Source organism: Glossina fuscipes, unplaced genomic scaffold, assembly GCF_014805625.2.
Source record: "Glossina fuscipes isolate IAEA_lab_2018 unplaced genomic scaffold, Yale_Gfus_2 117212, whole genome shotgun sequence".
NCBI classification, from domain to species: Eukaryota; Metazoa; Arthropoda; class Insecta; order Diptera; family Glossinidae; genus Glossina; species Glossina fuscipes.
The window spans coordinates 3,685-22,754 of NW_024006143.1; the positions used below are offsets into that span (position 1 = coordinate 3,685).

At 34.6% G+C, this 19,070-nt stretch overlaps 1 protein-coding gene across 1 annotated transcript; it reads left to right on the forward strand.

Moving 5' to 3' along the window:
• Positions 1-228: 228 nt before the first annotated feature.
• Positions 229-18,308, forward strand: LOC119644462 (chaoptin-like; the record flags this gene model as incomplete). Its single annotated transcript, XM_038044023.1, has 4 exons — positions 229-2,001; positions 3,649-3,911; positions 14,145-17,049; positions 17,740-18,308. Coding segments are annotated over exons 1-4 (5,169 nt in total), but the record flags the coding sequence as incomplete, so codon positions are not given.
• Between the last annotated feature and the right edge of the window lie 762 nt (positions 18,309-19,070).

The window sequence follows — 19,070 nt, forward strand, 5'->3', positions numbered from 1 at the left end:
TGCTATTAATTTTGACATTGATGAGATAAGAACTGGAGGCAATAATTTTTAAGTATAAGAATTTACTAAACTCATTTGCAATTGTGTTTTAAGTGTGCTTGCTATTTAAAGTTATGCGATAGCCAAACATTTAATACAATTATTATGATTTATATAGACAGCGTTGTCGTGCAGCTCGTACAACTAATTTTTTTAAAGGATATAAATTTTCCTTTCTTTGGCTTTCTTTTTTTCCAAATACACATGAATTAGTTATGTTTTACTTTTTTTTCAGCTTTTAAATCCTGAATGAACGCATCAACACTATTCGCTATCATAATCGCAACGAAGCATCCTATCATTATGAATATATATTGAACGGAAAAATAAAGTACGAAGATTCTACTAAAAAATAAATAAATATATATATATATATATATATATATGGAATAATCGTAAGGATTTTGGAAAACGTTGGAGCATGCAGAGCAATCGTGAATTTGACCGAAACAGGCAAATAAGCGACTTTTGTTTAATTTTTTCAAATTTTTATCTAACAAAGTGAAATAGCAAAGGAAAATGCAAACAACATGATATGCAATCGGGAAACTTCATCCACCACAATAGCTACTGAAATTATAATGCCAATAGAAAAAGCAGTAACCCAAGTAGAAGCTACTGCAACGATAGCAACGGTAACAAAAGTTACGCCTACAAACGGAAGATCATCATCATCCTCGTCATTGCTGCCAGTAAGTTTGCAATCAACATTGAATGACTCCGCAAACTTGGGAAACTCGTCAGTACATAAAGTCATCGTAGCGACAGGGGGTATTCTGTCAAATTCGACACGGACGTGCTTATTAACAAATCCAAGTCCCAAAATATTAAAGAAGAATACCAACAACGGCGGCAGCAACAACGATGCTAGTGGCTGCATTAGCAGCGAATGTAGTTATGGTAAGACTCGGATCAAAAACATCATTGTCACAGACATCAGGCATCATCATCATCAAACCAGCCACATGTTTTCAAATCATCCAAATTGCACCAATGTTTTACAAAAACAACAAGAACAAAAGCAACAACATCAAAGACATCAACAATGTAGTCATTTACAAAAACATAAAGCAAAACAATTTATACAGCTACTCACATGCTTGGTGACTGTCATCAGAGTCATTTCACTACCCGAATTTAGTGCAGCACAGCCGCAGCAACAGCAACAACAGCATGCGCAACAGCAGCAGCAGCAACAGCAGCAGCAGCATAGCCGGCAGCTGGTGTCAATGAACCCAGAAACAGCAGCATTTCTATCAAACAACATTACAAATTTCCTGGCAACTACAACTAAAACAGCAACAAGAAGAACAATAACAATACCATTTAATGCTAATGCAAAAGCAATAGCAACAACAAACCAAGTTACTACATTCTTCTCAAACTCGACATACACCACCAACGCCAACGCCACCACCACCACCACCAGCACCACCACCAACGCCAGTAAGAGCACCGAAAACAATCGCAATAACTCAACGTCTAGGCATAACATTAATTCCTACACATATGTTGATGATGAACGTAATGCGGATGATGATAATGATAAGACCAAACTAGCGCAAGTGTTATCAACAACAAGAACAAAAACAACAACAACAACAACGACAACATCATCATCTCTATCGTACGCATTAGTGGAGAATACCTCGGCTTCTTCTATTGTGAAATCAACCGACTTTGTAATGTCAAATGAAACTTTTCATTTCACTCCATCCCTTATTAGGTATCAAGCTGATGGAAATATTTTTTTGCGTTTTCCGCGTTCCCTGACCAGCGGGAAAAGTAGTGCGGCCACAGGTTCTGATGACACTGGTCTAAAAATGTTCGGTGTCAGCGGTAGTTCAAGCATTACAAATATGTTTAATCCCCAAACTGCTACTGGTTTTAATGGCAATAGCATCATCGAATGTCCCAGTTTTGACGAAAGTTCAGCGTGTCCATGCTATAAATTTGAAGACGGTTAGTACAAAATTTAATAGTAAACTAAAAAACAAACCAAACAACACTAATGATATTTTATTATCCAACGACCGTCACATAAATTTCACCCTTGACCCGTGTGCGATATGAAAACTATACTAACTTAACTCGATTCCTTTTCATATTCTAAATAACATATAATCATGAGATAGGGATTTGAACATGTCCACATGTGAAGACAATTTAAATTTAGTTGTCTATAGATGCGATACCATGTGGAAACATTATCTAGATGATATATAAATATTACGTAAGTCTTTTGTATACTCTGAGAATGCAAATGGACACATTCTCTTCAATCTGAAGGTTAAATGTTTCCGTTGTAGCGACAAGGTTAAACGGTTATGTGCGGACTTGGACTTATTAGAGACGTAGATGTTTATATTTTACTTAAACTTTCTTAGAAGCTTTCGAAGGAGAGTTAAAAAGAAGAAGGATTGCTTAAAAATTATAAAAAAAGAAAAAGTCACGACAAAGCAAGCAGAAGCAAACTTTATCGCGTGAACCATTCTGCAATGGTTCGAGTTCGCTTACTTGATGCAAGCATAACATTGAAGACCAATAACGCTCATCATAATTTTTTTACAATTCCGTAGAAATAATTTCAATGAAATTTTCAATGAAATAGTATTCCTGGCGGGAATTGCATCTCGAACGATTGACAATACCAACTCTAGGAAGAGGCGTGACATGTGCCAAATATATCACGAACTTTGTTGCGTAGTAAACGCGTTGTCTAACGAAACTTAATGTTTAGCATAATAATTGTGACACTAAAATTTTTGCTTAGCTACTTTAGCGCCTTCGCACAATATGGAATTGAATCGTTCCATGTCGCGCTCAGAGGCGTTCTTTAGTTTATTTATTTAAATGATTAAACCACCTGACATACTATTAGATCGATGCGCGCGATTTTCGGTTACGATGAAAAAATTCATATCATGTTAGATCGTCCGATGATTTTCGATTAATGTCTTGTTTCGTTGAGAACATAGCTACCATAGCTCACCGTTGCAACCAAGCATTTGTGGATTTATTAAGCAATCCTTCTAAACAGTTAACGCGGTACGCCTCGGCAAACTCCCCGACGCATTGTGCGTAGGAAATTTACTTACACCGAACGCAATCAGTCACATTTTTAACTTTAACTCTCTTCTCCAGAAATGTCATTAACGAATACACTAAGATTATATAATTGGAAAACATTATTCACTTACTCGACAATCAAACTTCCATGTTTTATTCACTTATCCGAAGAAATCAAGATTAGAAGTGATATAGATTGTTAGTGGATTGTTGATGGAATTCATAGTAACTATGAAACAAATCTCCTAACAACGGACTCAAATGCCATTGACGTGTAAAAAAGGCAACCGTTAATAACCGTTAATAGTTTGTCCCATTTATGCGGAGTTTTCGTTGTTTTTTTCATCGTTTTTTTAATCGTATAATTTAAGTATAAGAATTGCAATTCTGGTGAATTTAAAAAGAATAGCGCTTGCAAAGATTGTAGTAAGCACTCATGACATAATATCCTTAAAATCTCATTATTCAAATGCATGGATAGTTTAAGTTAAGTCTTTACATTCTTTCCTCTTATTTCTACTTTAAATATATCATTTACAGGATTATTTTTGGAATGCCCTGGCACTACAGCAATATCATTACGTTCCACACTGGAGCGTATATCATCGCCAATACATTCGCTATCAATATACGACTTTGATCGTTCGGTCACGTCGCTTTCACAGGATGTCTTTCAGCCGGGTGTTAATATAAGACATTTACAATTTTCGCATTCACATTTGGAAACTCTAAAGGATAATAGTCTCAAGAATGTACGTGCGTCTCTTGAATCGCTGAGTATAGTTAATGGTAAATTAACACAGGTACGTACATAATATATATATATATATATATATATATATATATATGAACTATAGTATATACAAATGGATAGTTATATGATAAAAAGGGGGATATGCATATACATGCATACGTGCGTACAGGTGCATATATGTGTATACATGTATATATGCGTATGTAGACATAAGGCAATCGCATATATGTAAAGCAATAGTCCGTCTATAGTAGAAACAAGAAGTGAGAAAAAAAAGCCTTGATTGCATATTGAAATCTATAAACGTGCTGTGTAAACATGCGGTTGTGTAAAAGAAAATAAATCTACGTAAACCGCGAACGTATGCGTATGCGTTAATGAATGAATGTTATCATGCGGGCAGCGGCCGTTTGCATTTCTTATTAAATATAAATTCGTATAACATGAGTTCTACGGGCGTAACATAACATGTCCACTTTTTAAAAACATTTTTCGCTTGTTTTCATATAAACATGCATTCAGCAGACAAGAGCATTTGCATTAATCTTGGATTTTGTATACCTTAAAACTATATATAAATAACTATATGTTCAGCATTTATACGGCTTTAATATAAATTCAATTTTAGAACGTAACGATACAACGTAAAAGTTAACGTAATAAATAAAATTGTGATAACGATTGCATAACTGAGAGTCGAGTCGGAAAATGTATGAAATTTAAAAATTTTTAAATGTATCCACACATATACATAGTATACTATGTATAAATGCCGTTCAAACATTAAGTTACTAGTCTGGCTGATCCATTTGTGATATTTGCTTGATGTGGATGGTTTTGTTATGATGGCTTTGAAGTCGCCTAAGTTCGCTTTCAAGAATGCTCGCTACCGAGTATATCTCGAGTTAACGCTTCAATATACGCCTTAGATGCCCGAGTAGGGAGGCAAGATTTTAACTATAAATCTTAAATGCGGCGGAGTTTTCATTACCTAGCTTAGCGGATAGCTAAGAGACTTTGGTCTTTGTATTTATTTCTCTGACTACATTAATAATAATGATAATAAAAACCTGTGACTTTCATTCATTTCTAATTACGGTTGCTTCTATAGGATCATAGGCTATATAGGATCGTGTTAAGTATACCTTACCTAACATAGGTGAAAAAATTGCATTTTACAACTGCGAACTGCGAATATTAAATCAAGCGCTTCCAAGCTCATCCACATGTTTAGATAACTAATTCATTTTACTTAATTAACAATTATTTTGTGCATTACACCGACAAGCTCGAATGAACTAATTACACGCCCTAAACGAGAGAAAGGAGAAAACTTACAATTTTTAAAAATCCACATTATAGCCGAACGTGCGCAAATCATATCCCTCTAGATTGCATGGATGCAAACGTAATTTTTTAACACTTGCAGTATGCTTCCACATAGCTGACGAGACGAAACATATATATATATATAACATATAGGGCATCGTGTGAATCGCATGCAATCAATAAGAGTCCCCTAAGTGATGGATGTCCAAGATTTTCGCAACATAAGTACTGCAGTTCGTATCTGCATATAGCTATCATGTTATCTTTTAGTTTTCTGTCCGACAATTTACGTATATGTCATTCAAAAAAAGAATCTGCATATATTCAAGCAAATATACATATATTTTATTAGTAAGCATATACACCCTCATGAAAATCCTGCACGTAAATTTGCTTTTTGTTGTATACACTATGAATTAGAATATTTAAGTGTTGATAACGAAATGAATTACAATTTGTGCAAGTTTTTTACATGTTTGTTCACATTATGCATGTGTTTGTTTGTTTGTTTGTTTGTTTTTTTTATTTTTTTATTTTTTCTTCTTCTTTTGTAACAACTTGTGTATAATCATGTCTAAGCTAAGGATGCTGATGCCCCTCTCCTTTCATACTCACTGGTAGTGCAATTCCTATATTAAATTAAAATTTAAATACATTGCGTACCGAGTTTGCCTTTGCTCAAAAGCAGACTTTTTTAAAAGTTAGTTTTGCATTTTATTATATTCAACATCATTAGAGCGATTTTCATCCCCTTTATAACATTTTGCAATAACTTTATTAATATATATATATATATATACATGCATTGTGGACAGTTCCGTTAACCGATCAAATTTACATATAAATATGCATTATAATGAAATCATTAAAAATTCGCATTAACAAGCATTTCGAAAAAGCTGCCCTTTTACAGGCTATGGCTATATATTTAATAATATATTAACAGAATTGTTTTTTATTAATCTTGATAACAATATCAGATGCATAAAAATTAATTCATTATATATATCATCAACAATACGGATCAACTTGTAAATAAAAGAGTTCGTGGCGGCCCGGTTCTATCTGCCCGATTTTGTGAATACATGTTCTCACTTTTCATGCCGGGATTAGTTCGCCTATTGCAGAGATGCATTTTACTTTACTCACGTGCGTTTAACGACTTATCCGATGTGTAAAATATCGTATCGTAAATTTTCGAGCAACAATGAAATTTCATCTTATTTATTAATTCACTTGTGGACGATGTGGTCCTTTCAGTATAGGTACTGATTTTGCAGATTTGTCCACATTAATTAACTTATCTCTTTTACGTTTTTATATCAAAGGTGTCTGCCGCTCTTTGCACAAGCGTTATGAAGTAACAAATTTAGGAAAATATCTTCCCAGTCTGTCTGGTTCATTCTATTCCCGACTTATTGTTAGCATCCGCGGTTCCTTATATTCAATCTAATTCTCGGATGTTAAACGATTTTAAATTTCGTATATTTTCAGCATGTGTTACTCGTTTCACATTTCGAAACGAAGAAGAAAACAACGAAAACCATATTTCTCCACTTTCTCTCATTCTAATCTGTGTTGCCAATCAGCTGTAATCATAGTTGAAGTCAGCTGACGGGACTTCGTATGTGATATACTGGTCTTTTATTCTTACTTTTCAAGTAAACCTAACCATATGTTAATAATCGTGTAAAACCTTATACCTAAAATTGGAATCAAGACAAACTAATGACTTTGGTTCACACAAGATGCTACTGTGAGAAGCCTGTAGAAGTAAAGCGCGGTCCATTGAATTCGGTTGCATATATTTTGATCATTCATTTCGCTTTAAAAAGGCATTTATTCATAGATTTATTCATTAATCAAACTATTTCCACATCATTCATTTTGCACAACTTGCTGCCATCTTACTGGCAAAATGGCGTAACCTTGTCGAAAGAAAGATATTGGTTTGGCAGCGATCGAACCATTTTCGCCCTTCTTCAGCATTTCGAAAGCGCTTACCGCCCAAGCTATGCCGCCTCGTTCTAAATAAGTGGTAATCAGAAAGCACTAAGTCTGATACTGCGTGCGGCAGAATTTTCCATTCGAGCTGCAATACTGTGCTCTTGAGAACTCCTGCAGCGCTATCATGTAAAGGGAAGACTTTGTGGCTATTACTAGTTATTTCTGCAATAATGCATCAATTCGCAATTTGTTCAATTTACGTCAGCAGACATCTGCAGTAACAGTTTCATTCGGTTTTAACAGGTCGTAACACACAGCAGCTCGTACATCTAGCTGATGCCACAATATGCATAGCAAAACTTCATGGCCATAAATATTCCGCTTCTGTACCGATGTGGATGGCTCTTCTGAACTAAAGCGTGACTTTTTCCGCTCGGGCTTGCCGTAATAAATTCACTTTTCAGCGCCACTGAAAATATGCCACGGAAAACTCTTCTTTTTTCCGCGTGGCAACCAATGAAACCAGTTCGAAACGGCATTTTCCATCAATTCGTATGGTAAGGCGTCGCCCCCTCTTTTTGATATTCTCCATCGCATTTAAATGTCCAGAAACAGTTCATTCATCTACTGCTAAGTTGTTCGAAAGTTCTTTGAAAGTTTGAGCTCGAGTTTCGGCTAATAAGTCTTGCTATTCATTGTCTTTGAATTTTTGTTTATCCTCCAGTCCATTCTTTCTCATCGACATCAAATTCATCACTTTTAAACAAAAGCGAAATTTATTGAGCCAAAAAGTTTAAGTTAACCGCGAACCAAAAATTGCAAGAAGGGGAACTTTTTTCCTTAAGATTTGTTCATTCGTTGTTGTCTCGAATCTACCCAATAATACTAGAACTGATGTAATGTGTGTAAGTCCCAAGATCGTGCACAGCCATTGGGTCTAGTATTTGAATAGAGAAGGAAAATATGCGATATGCCACAAAAGGCGTAGTTCTCACTGTTACTTGAGAAGTCATATGAAACGAGTGCATGCGAGTTAAAATTACCAGCTAAAGAGAGTGATGATGATGGTAATAAGAATTTATTAACATACCATCTTTAGAATAAATGAAGATAAATGTTAACCATAATTTTTGTTTCCGATAATGCAATCAATTTGCAAATGATCTTCAGGAACAATCGCCTGGAATCTATATTAGCATGTAATAAATGTCCATATCTCCCAAACTTATACATTTATGCAAAACAGTTCATTGTTTTCAATAAAGTGAGAAATCATAATATGTGAGCGCGTGAAGCAGAAGCTTGCTTTTCCAGATCGTTGTTTGTAATATTAGTAATCATTATTGACAAAATTTTTGCGAAAACACTTTCACTATATATATATATATATATATATATATATGTTTTTTTTTTTTGTAATTTCTATTTCATTAATTAATGTATTTTCTAATTGAAATAAATATGTGCATATATTGAGTGTATAAGTAGGATACATATAAAAATAAAAAATAAAAAATAAAAAATATCCGTCCATTAATAGTTCATGCGTTTGTTTATTTTTTTTTTAAGCGCCAGCTGTTATTTTTCGGATTTTGGCAGCCACAATTAAACATGAACACACATTTCCCCATACATTGTTTTTCACTTACATACGAATAATAGCAAGAAAATTGACACGAAAGTCTTACGCAATGGGGGCTGAAACGTTTATCAATTATCGGGTTTTGTCGCGTATGAAAGCCAATTTTCAGATATGTGATTACCCCCTTGAAGTTATTGAAATTGAAAAACCACTGTTATAATTGAAGGATTTTAGGAATGACTTGTGAATGTAGCATTGAATGTTGAATAATGATGATGCCGGGAACGCGGGGAATTGTGATAGCACTATACTTAGGAAAGGAAGGCCATAAGTGTAGGTGACCGTGTGATCAGATTCCTAAGCAAAGTTGAACCTACGCACATATACCATTTGTGGCCGATACCTTGCTATAGATTGCAGGCAAAGTGAAATATTTCCTATTAACTTCATCGGTTTGGGATAAAAATGTAAGGTAACGAAAGTTGCTCGTCGCTGTGAGTTAAATCAAAATATTTGCATCAAAACTCAATAATTACTTACTTAATATTATACCGATCTAATGAGAGCAAACGCAGCGAAGAATGCCAGAGCATTTCGTCAACTATTCGTCAAGTATTTGTACATAATTCTTGTTATACGTATATTAAATCATATATTGTACGAAATTCTGTGCATCCGTATTTAAATTTTGAATTTGAAACCTATCAGTTGATAGCTTTGAAATGTGAATGTAACACATTACTTAATAAGTTCATAAGATGCCATGTAGACGTCGCAATTATTGACGAAACCAACATATACGCTGTTCTTGGCTTTTTAGAACGCAGCAGCGTCCGTAAAACAATTGTAGCTTATAAATTAATGGTTGGATTGCCTTAAAATTTTGCCACACTTCGTTGAAAGGTTGGCTTTACTTAAAAATCAAACGGATTCGTCAATCGTCCTCTTACATGTGTATGTCATCTTAATTTTTACGGCAACGGAAGTAGCAGTTGTTCGCAGGAGCATGTATAGTTTTTCTGCCATTTCGATATACATTTACAACATGTTATATATATGATTCCACTTGGCAGTGGAATGCTATTATAAGAAGCAATCAACAATGAAATCTGAATCGGAAACATTCAGGATAATCGGGATTTTCCAAAAATAATTATAGAGCGAGTTTACGGCACGCCAACCGTTAAGAATAAATTGTCCAAACACTTTTAGAAATCGGTGACGAATTTATAAAAAATTCATTTTGCTCTCTCCCTCTCCCTCTCTCAGATGCACTCAGAATATGATTCGCTTGTAATAAATAATCTATAATATCTGTAAGGATTTAAACGTTCAACTAAAATATCATTACTACGTAACATAAATGCCACAGAGTATTAATAAACCACATCTTGTGCAAAGTAACATGTGAGCGAAGACCATCTGAGAAGTTTGTGTGCGATTAGCTTAGTTTCTCATAAACGCAACTACTCAAAATCGATTGTCGTCAACAAAACCTGAACTTGTCTATCAAAATTGCTTTTGGTACTGTGTGAATAGTGACAATAACAATTACGTATAACGTTCACTAATGACATTGATACGCGTGTGACGATTATATCAACAATTTTTAATCGACGACCGAGAAGATTGTCATTATGGCTTTTACAATAGTTACTTGTATAAAATCCATTTAAATATAGTAAGTAATAGTCCGATAAATTGATATGAGATTTGGTTTAGGAATTCTGCTACTGAAACCTATACTATTATCGCCTTATTTTCCAATAACATTTTATTGAGTAAATGATATTCATTTCAATAATAACATTGAATGATACGATTTTAGCGAAAGGTTCAAAGGAAACGCAGATTACTTATAATAGATGATATAAAAGGTCTCCGCCATTTTTTTTTTTTTGTCTTCTTTTGGTTATTTTTTGTAGCCTGCTCTTTTCAAATGACACCAAGGTGTCATGTGGTCGATGTTTAGTGCTTCCTGCAATTTCCTGGCAGCTTTCGTGCCTATCGTGCTCCACCAGTTGCGAAATTTGATCGACTTTTTCAGTGATTAATCGATCCGAGCGAGGTCCATCTTTCACATCGAAATTTTCCCGAACGGAATCGAGCAAACCACTACAGGGTGCTTCATTCATTCACAGCATTCTCATCTTTGCACCTTTTACAAAATTTTTGTCATGTGTATGCACCGTTTTTATTTTTTGTATAGTAAAGAAGCATCACATAGCGTGGTTCTTCATATATCTCATTCATTTTCAAATGAATGTAACTTTTTACACCAGGAACGTAAGCTGAAGTGTCACGTTTTACGTACATGTTCGTTTGAGACAAACAGCTGAGCGTTGCCCGATATGTAGGCATCAACACCATCTGGTGGCGAAAAATCCGCGCAGACCTTTTATATCATCTGCTATCAAAGTTATGCTATCAATGAATAATAATAAAGTTTTAAACTTAAAAACATACCCACATATATACTTGAGTGTAGCTTGAAAAAATAGTTTTTCACAACACAATTAAAAAAATTTTTTTATGCGCTGTAAAAAAGGGACCGCACGAAAACAGGTTTGAGTGTGCATAAAAATTACGAAGGGGGTTTACGTTAAAAAGTAGAAGTACCGAGACTGAAAGCTCACACAAATTAAAATTCCATGGCACAATAATAATTACGGAATTTATATAATTTCAGTTAATTAAGTTATTGATTTTAAGTAACCGAAAGCGTTGAGAAACACTGAAGGCATTCAGCTTTAAAAATTTTTAAATGAAAATAACCGCTACGTAGTTTAAATGTTTGTTAAGCCCACGCTGCTCACCGTTGAGTTCATGTAAACAATGCAGGCATGCACTTTATTAGTTTTGCCTGTAGAAGGCAATCTGCCAATAAAAAGAAAATACAAATTTTTTCGTAAACATGAAAATGAAATGAAATGAAATGGAAAACAAAGAATTTGCATAAGGAAGCCATGTAAGACTTTTAAGCGAATCTTGAGTACTCACCGCTAAGAGTAGATTATGGCTGAAAATCGTTTATTATTCCTTTCCTTTGGTCAAAAGTTGATTTCTCAAAGTCAATCGAAATCTCTCTTCTAGAAAAGAGAACCATTACTATCCATTACGATGATAAAGATTTAAGATGAAAAAACGGCGTTAGGCCGATTTGTGAAGTACACACTTAGGGTGCAGCTGTCCGCTGACGAAAACATATATTCGCATTGACTCGGTTATCTTTGTCTTTCACAATTCGAATTCTTTCATTTATTTTTATCATAGTTTGTATTTGTTTTCTTATATTAATCGAAACGGATTAATTGAAAGCATATTCGGCATGTTTTCCCTTTTTTTTTTTTTTTTGCATCTGGTAAGGGGCCTGGTAAAATAATGACGAATCGAATGACGGGAGAGATGAACATTTCGAAAGATCATTATGACTGGACATGATTCTCGATTACTTTATCAATTTCGAATAGTATGAGAAAAATAGTGTACCACCTCCATCCATTCTGTAATAGTAAACGTAAAGAAATTGAAAAGTAAATTTAATAAAGCTATTAAACGTAACGACGGTGGTGGTAGCTGCTGCACTGCAGTCCTCGTTTATGTATACATATATGTTGACGGTAATAACCATAATGGAATGTGGAAAAGTTCCTCTCTACGTATATGAAATTTTTAAAGCTTCGAACTGCTGTAAAAGCAATAAATTGTAGTAAAAAAAATTTATCATAAAAGCTAATGTCCTCGTGTTGATTTAGATAAAGGACAAGGGGTGACGCGTTATTTTCAATCGCTACTAAATGAAAATGATGATGAGTCTGCTGCTTTCACAGACTAAAACTATTTAAAGTAAGTAAACATATTTCAACGATCACGTTTGCTAGTTAAGGTGACATATGTCAATTGCAGTTTAGTATGTGCCAAGCGTAACGAGCAAATTGTTAATACGTCTATTACGATAAAAGTTAATTTCAAGTTATCTACAGTTGAGATGCCGCTAAATAGTAAAGGATTGTATATGTTAAGAAAGAAATGATTGTATGTACTATATAAGAAACACCAAGTTCCCTCTAAATAAATGTCTTCTCCTATTCTTTGCAATTTTTTGCTGAAATATTAAATAATCGACAGATTATCATATCATTAGGACTTACTGTCAGTGGACCTGTAAACAATTCGATATTTATGTTATGAATTTTGCACGTGAACAGATTATCGATGCAATAAAATAATAAATGAGAATATATGTAGATTTTATGAAGCAGGTAAGATCTACAGAAGTTGGCCCAATGACCTTTAAATAGTTGCAATCTTGATTCATTGCACTTCGTGATAGGTTTGATGGCAACAGCTGGAGTTTAAAAAAAAAAAAAAATGTGATACATGTCCGATTGTCAATACGTTGACTGCGGCTGTTTTGATAGGTCTAAAAATAATATAATTATTTGTCGAGGAATCAATCCTTTAACACAAAGATTGCAGCATACACGTGCAGAGTTTGTAGATTTTTTAAATATAAAAGGGAACCGATTAGTGTTCCTAACCTGCTCATATAAAGCAGCTATTAGTTGCCTACGTGATATAACGAAAGCTAAGTTTCGGAACTAACCGGATAATAGTTTTTTTTTGCAAAGTTTGGCTTTATTTATTTTCAAAATCTAGTTCGAGGGTGTTACAAGCAGTTCAACATTCTGTGCTCACACTGTGTTTTCTCATAGAAGGACGATTATTATCAAAATAATGGCCAAGTTAATGAAGATAATGAGGCGAGATTACCTCTATGGATACAGTTTATGATTAAAGCAGCACAGCTTAAGTATTAGGTGCCGCGAAGGCATATTTTTTTCCTAGAGGCTTCTTAAGTTTTTAATCTAGACACTTGGCGTTATACAGTGTCTTTTTCGGCCTACCTATTAGCTTTGATTTTTTAACATCTTCTTCTCCTTCTTCTGCGAGTCAGCAAATTACGAACAGATGATTCACAAGCTTGAGCATGTATTATTTTTTATAACTTGCACCCGTTGTGGTATAAATTTATATCAAGTTGTATGCGATACTTGGAAGGACTTTAGATAGATCCATCTTTTATTATACCGATCGATTCAGAAACGTTTCGTCGGTCGGTCAATCTGTCTTGTTTTCTTGTGCTCGACCAGCAGGACGTAATTTTTGAAATAGTTTCTTTAAATTTGCTACTCTGACGTGTTTCGACCGAAGATCGAACGTTGTTGAGAAACTTTTGAATCGAACCAACTTTTCGACCACTTCCCATATAACGACCAATTTTGAAAAGTCACTATATGAATAGTTGTATTAAGTGAAGTGGTGAGCCGTGACCCACTATACTTTTTTTATATGTTTTTTTGTTCATTATATTCATCACTTTCACTGTAATCATATCTTCTTAATATTTATTATATATTGCAGCTGCCGTCGCGGGCCCTTAACTCGATGCAAAAACTTAATGGTCTAGACTTTGATTACAACGAAATTTCCTTAATTGAAGACTACAGCTTTTATGGCTTGAGATTGTCTAAATTGAATATGAAAGGTAATCGCTTGCAAGGCATACCGGAATATGGCTTCGCTGGTTTAGAGGAATCGATGCAAGAAATTGATTTATCTGAAAATAGTTTGCGTACATTTCCTCTGTTGTCGCTGCGTAAACTCGATTATCTGCGTATTCTAAGATTATCGAACAATAAGATTTCAACATTTTACGGTGATATAACACTGGCTACGAATAATGCTACAGCTGTGGCCGCCCTACGTTTACCATCGTTGACTTTTCTGGATTTGAGTTCAAATCAATTCACGGAAATTATCGATGATTGCTTTCGTGCTTTCCCTCAATTAAAAACGTTATCTTTCTACGCTAATCATATTGAAGTCGTTCAAGCTGAAGCATTTAAATCTTTGCGCGAATTAATGTCGCTGGATATGTCACATAATCGTATCATAACACTGAGTGCGAAAATATTCGAGAAAAATAAACGATTGCAAACCGTGGACCTAAGTCATAATCATATACATTCAATAAGCGGCGTTTTCTCGAATTTGCCACATCTAAGAGAAATATTCCTATCGGAAAATAATATTTTAGAATTACCGGCTGATGCTTTCACCAACTCGAGCAATGTTGAAGTAATTTATTTAGAGTCAAACGCTATAGCTCATGTCGATCCTAACGTATTCACAACCTTGGGAAATCTGGACCATTTATATTTAAGAGCAAATTTTATACCATTATTGCCTGTAACCCTTTTGGATAAATGCCAAAAGCTTAGCTCCCTCTCATTGGATAATAACGAGATTCAAGATTTGGAAATAGGTATGTTTCGTAAGCTGGAATTTTTACGAGAAGTAAGGCTGCACAACAATCGTATACGTCGCATACGTAAAGGCGTTTTCGAACCATTGCCAGCCCTGCAAGAATTACACGTACAAAAGAATAATATCGAGGACATCGAGCCAGGCGCGTTTGAAAGTTTAATCAATTTACAGCATATAAATTTACAGGACAATCAATTGACAGTACTCGAGGATATATTTCCAAGCGATCCAAAAAACTCTTCATTACTAACCATACAACTGGAGACCAATTATCTAAATAAGATACACACGAAAACATTTCAAAATCAAAATAAAATACAAATTATGTGGCTGAGCGACAATCAGCTGATGCGCATAGAAAAGTCCATGTTTGCAAATCAACCCGATCTCGGCCGTTTATATTTAAATAAAAATTTAATTCGTGACATAGATCGCGAAACTTTCGGATCTTTAAAGAATTTAAAATTTCTCGATTTAAGTTCTAATCGCTTGAAGCAAATGCGTAGAGATTTTTTCTCCAGCTTGGAAAGCTTAGAGGAATTAATTTTAAAACGAAACTTTATAGAAGCTATTGAAGGATTTGCTTTTAATAAACTAAAGAATTTAAAAGTTTTGGATTTATCCGATAATCCCATAAGCCAAATAACGAATGATGTGTTCCTTCAAGAGCTTTCCCTTATTCAATTAAATTTACGTAACACTTCCTTAAAACGTATCGAAGTGGATACCTTTAAGTCTTTGCCTAATATCAATGAGCTCGATTTAAGTGAGAATTTTCTAAGTCCCAGTGATATACAAAAGCTTGACGTGGCCAGCTTAAGGATATTGCATTTATCAAGCAATAATTTTTCAGGCATTATAACTCCCAATATGTTCCATAAATTACGTTCTCTGCAACAGCTGACAATGGCTAATTGCAGTTTAACTGCCTTACCAGAGGAATTATTTTCAAAAAATACTAACCTTGTAAAACTGGATTTATGCGATAATTTGTTAAGCTTAATGAATCGAAATCTATTTCATGGGCTAAATGTATTTAAAGAATTGAGAGTTTGTCGGAACAATCTGATGGAATTTCCCCATATTGCGTTATACAATTTGAGCACCTTGGAAATTTTGGATTTATCACGTAATCAATTCACGACAGTGGACTTTTATAAACTAAGTGGCACGCTTAACTTGAGGCAATTAAATTTAAAAGATAACAAAATCACCTCACTAAGTGGCTTCAACGCAGTCAATTTAACTCAATTGGATAATGTGGATTTCAGCGGCAATATGTTGCTTTCATTGCCCGCAAATTTTCTACGTCATTCGATTAACTTACAAAAGGTGGACTTATCCAGTAATCGATTCCTTCAAATACCTAGCTCCGCGCTGTCGGATGTGTCAATACCTCGTCTCTCTTGGTTAAACTTAACCGGAAATCCAATTAACAAAATCTATACAGTTAAAGAAGAACGTTATCCGTATCTGAAGGAATTGTATATATGCCAAACAAATCTTTCGATACTAACTTCGAAGGATTTTGAAGCGTTTCAAGCTTTACAGCATTTACATCTCGTTAATAATCGTATAACGCGCATTTCACCAGGCGCGTTCAAAAGTTTAGTTAATCTTCTAACTTTAGATATGAGTGTTAATGAATTGGAGATTTTACCTAAAGAACGCTTACAAGGCCTGAAACTTTTGCGTCTATTAAATATATCTCACAATACTTTAAAGGATTTGGAAGAATTTAGTTCGGACTTGAGTCAATTGCAAATTTGTGATTTGTCTTTCAATCAATTGGATCGAATTTCTCGGAAAACATTTCGTAATTTACATGGTTTGGTCGAATTATACTTGATGGGTAATCGTATGACTGTATTATCAACGGATGCGTTTCGTTACTTACGAAAACTACATATGTTGGATCTGAGGAAAAATTACTTTGAGTTAATACCGATAGAAGCCTTGCAACCTTTAGAAACCAATATTAAAACTTTGAGATTGGAAGGTAAGTATATAACGTTCCATAGTCTATTAAAAGTTGCATTGATGAGGATAATCCCAATGTTAATTTTAGCTAGCAACTGATTTAAAGTGAAGTATATTTACCTATTGCGGGCCTGTCGCGATACTTAATTCATGTCAGGCCCCAAATAAAATAGCTTAGGTATATTTCGGCGGTGATTTTTTACGCACGATAGTTACTGCAGTTAATTTAATGCTAATTGACGCCAGTCAATAATTCTCCGGATTGATACAGTCGAAATTCCGTTCCGTGTGTTCCGTTAAATATGAGAATTTGGCAAGGAAAAGTGACCATTCGAACTTAGTATTGCCGATACTAGCATCATCCGATACTAATTACGTAAAATGCCAAGGAAAAATTTTGAGACAATTCTCGATAACTATTTGAGTATTTACTCATTACCCAACTCTGAGCTACCCGTTAACCTATTTATCCGCTAAATAGTTTCTATCTGGTGCCGGTCAACTCTATACAACTCATAGTTTACTTAGCATTAAGATTAAAAAAATCTATAATTTTGCTTTGCACTAAATATAGCAAAACATCGTAAAACTGAAAGACCAAAGAAGATTATTTTTCATCTTTCCTATGCATATATAAGGACATATTATTTTTTACACATGTGTTTTTTCCGGTTTCTTTTTGTTTTTTTTTTTTTTTTTTTTACTATAGAAAATCCACTGCATTGCAGTTGTGATGCTCAAAAGCTATGGGAATGGTTACGTGATCATCGCAAATGGTCATCATCACTGGCAATGGGTTTAACGTCGACCGCCATGTCAACAACAATGTCATCAATGTCGTCATCATCATCGTCAGCGCTAATAACGACGGCAAACGATAACATTAATTATCTAAGGTGCGAACATCCGGCGGAATTGCGTGGCAAGATATTTGCCAAAATGGAACCACAGCAATTTTGTGATGCACCATTAATACCGAAAATTGCCATACAGGATATACAACCATATTCAGTGATTGTATCATGGCAAAGCCGTGAGCATTTAGGATTAAACGGCTATGAAATTATTTACCATGCCATAGGAGATAATGCTGCTACCGGTGCGGCGATGGCTGGTGGTGGTATAGGTGGTAGTGTCAGTAATAGTGGAAGTGCGATAGGAGGAGGAGGGGGAGGAACAGGAGGAGGAGGAGGAGGAGGAGGAGGAGCAACAGCAACAGCAGCAGGAACATCAATAGCTATAGTAAATAATGGCGGACCGTCAGGTGATATGGATGAGGTAAGTGGATTTGTTGCATGAGTAAAATATTATGATGTTCATTTTGCAGTGATATGCAGTATGTTTCGTTCTGTTTATTTGATATCACATATAAGCAGAGTAAACAAGAGCCTGATGTATGCGTTATTGTCGATGCGTTACATGAAGTGTGTGTGTGACCACGTATACATATGTGTGTATGTGTGTATGATTTGTGCAGAATTACAGCAATAAAATTAACAATATGTAATTATACACCAGGGATATCAACAATCTACTCACACAATAAACGCATATATATATATATATATATATATATATATGTATAAGTATATAATGTATATATATATATATACATCGATATATGCATACATACGATTTGTACTTCCTACATATATATACAGTAATACAGTAAAGCTATTCTTATTGCATTGCAAGAAAATCAGTGTTTGTGATGCGTTCTGTTATGTTTATACTTTAACCGAACTGGTCCGAATTTAATTGAAGTTTTTGATGACAAGTTGATTGTTGGTTATTCTATGGTTCACATAGTTGCTGAAATTGCAAAAATACAATAACACACACACACACACACACAAATGTACGCGTACACGCGTACAATATATTGTTTGCAATTTCAGAATTTACTCTTTTCATATTTAATGCTTCTCATTTGCTTTGCGTGCTTACGCTCTATTAAAAACGAAATCATCACATGCAGCTGTTGTCTTATACTTGCTTTGTGTGCACAAGCGAGCAATAAGATGTGTGTTTGTGCGTGTG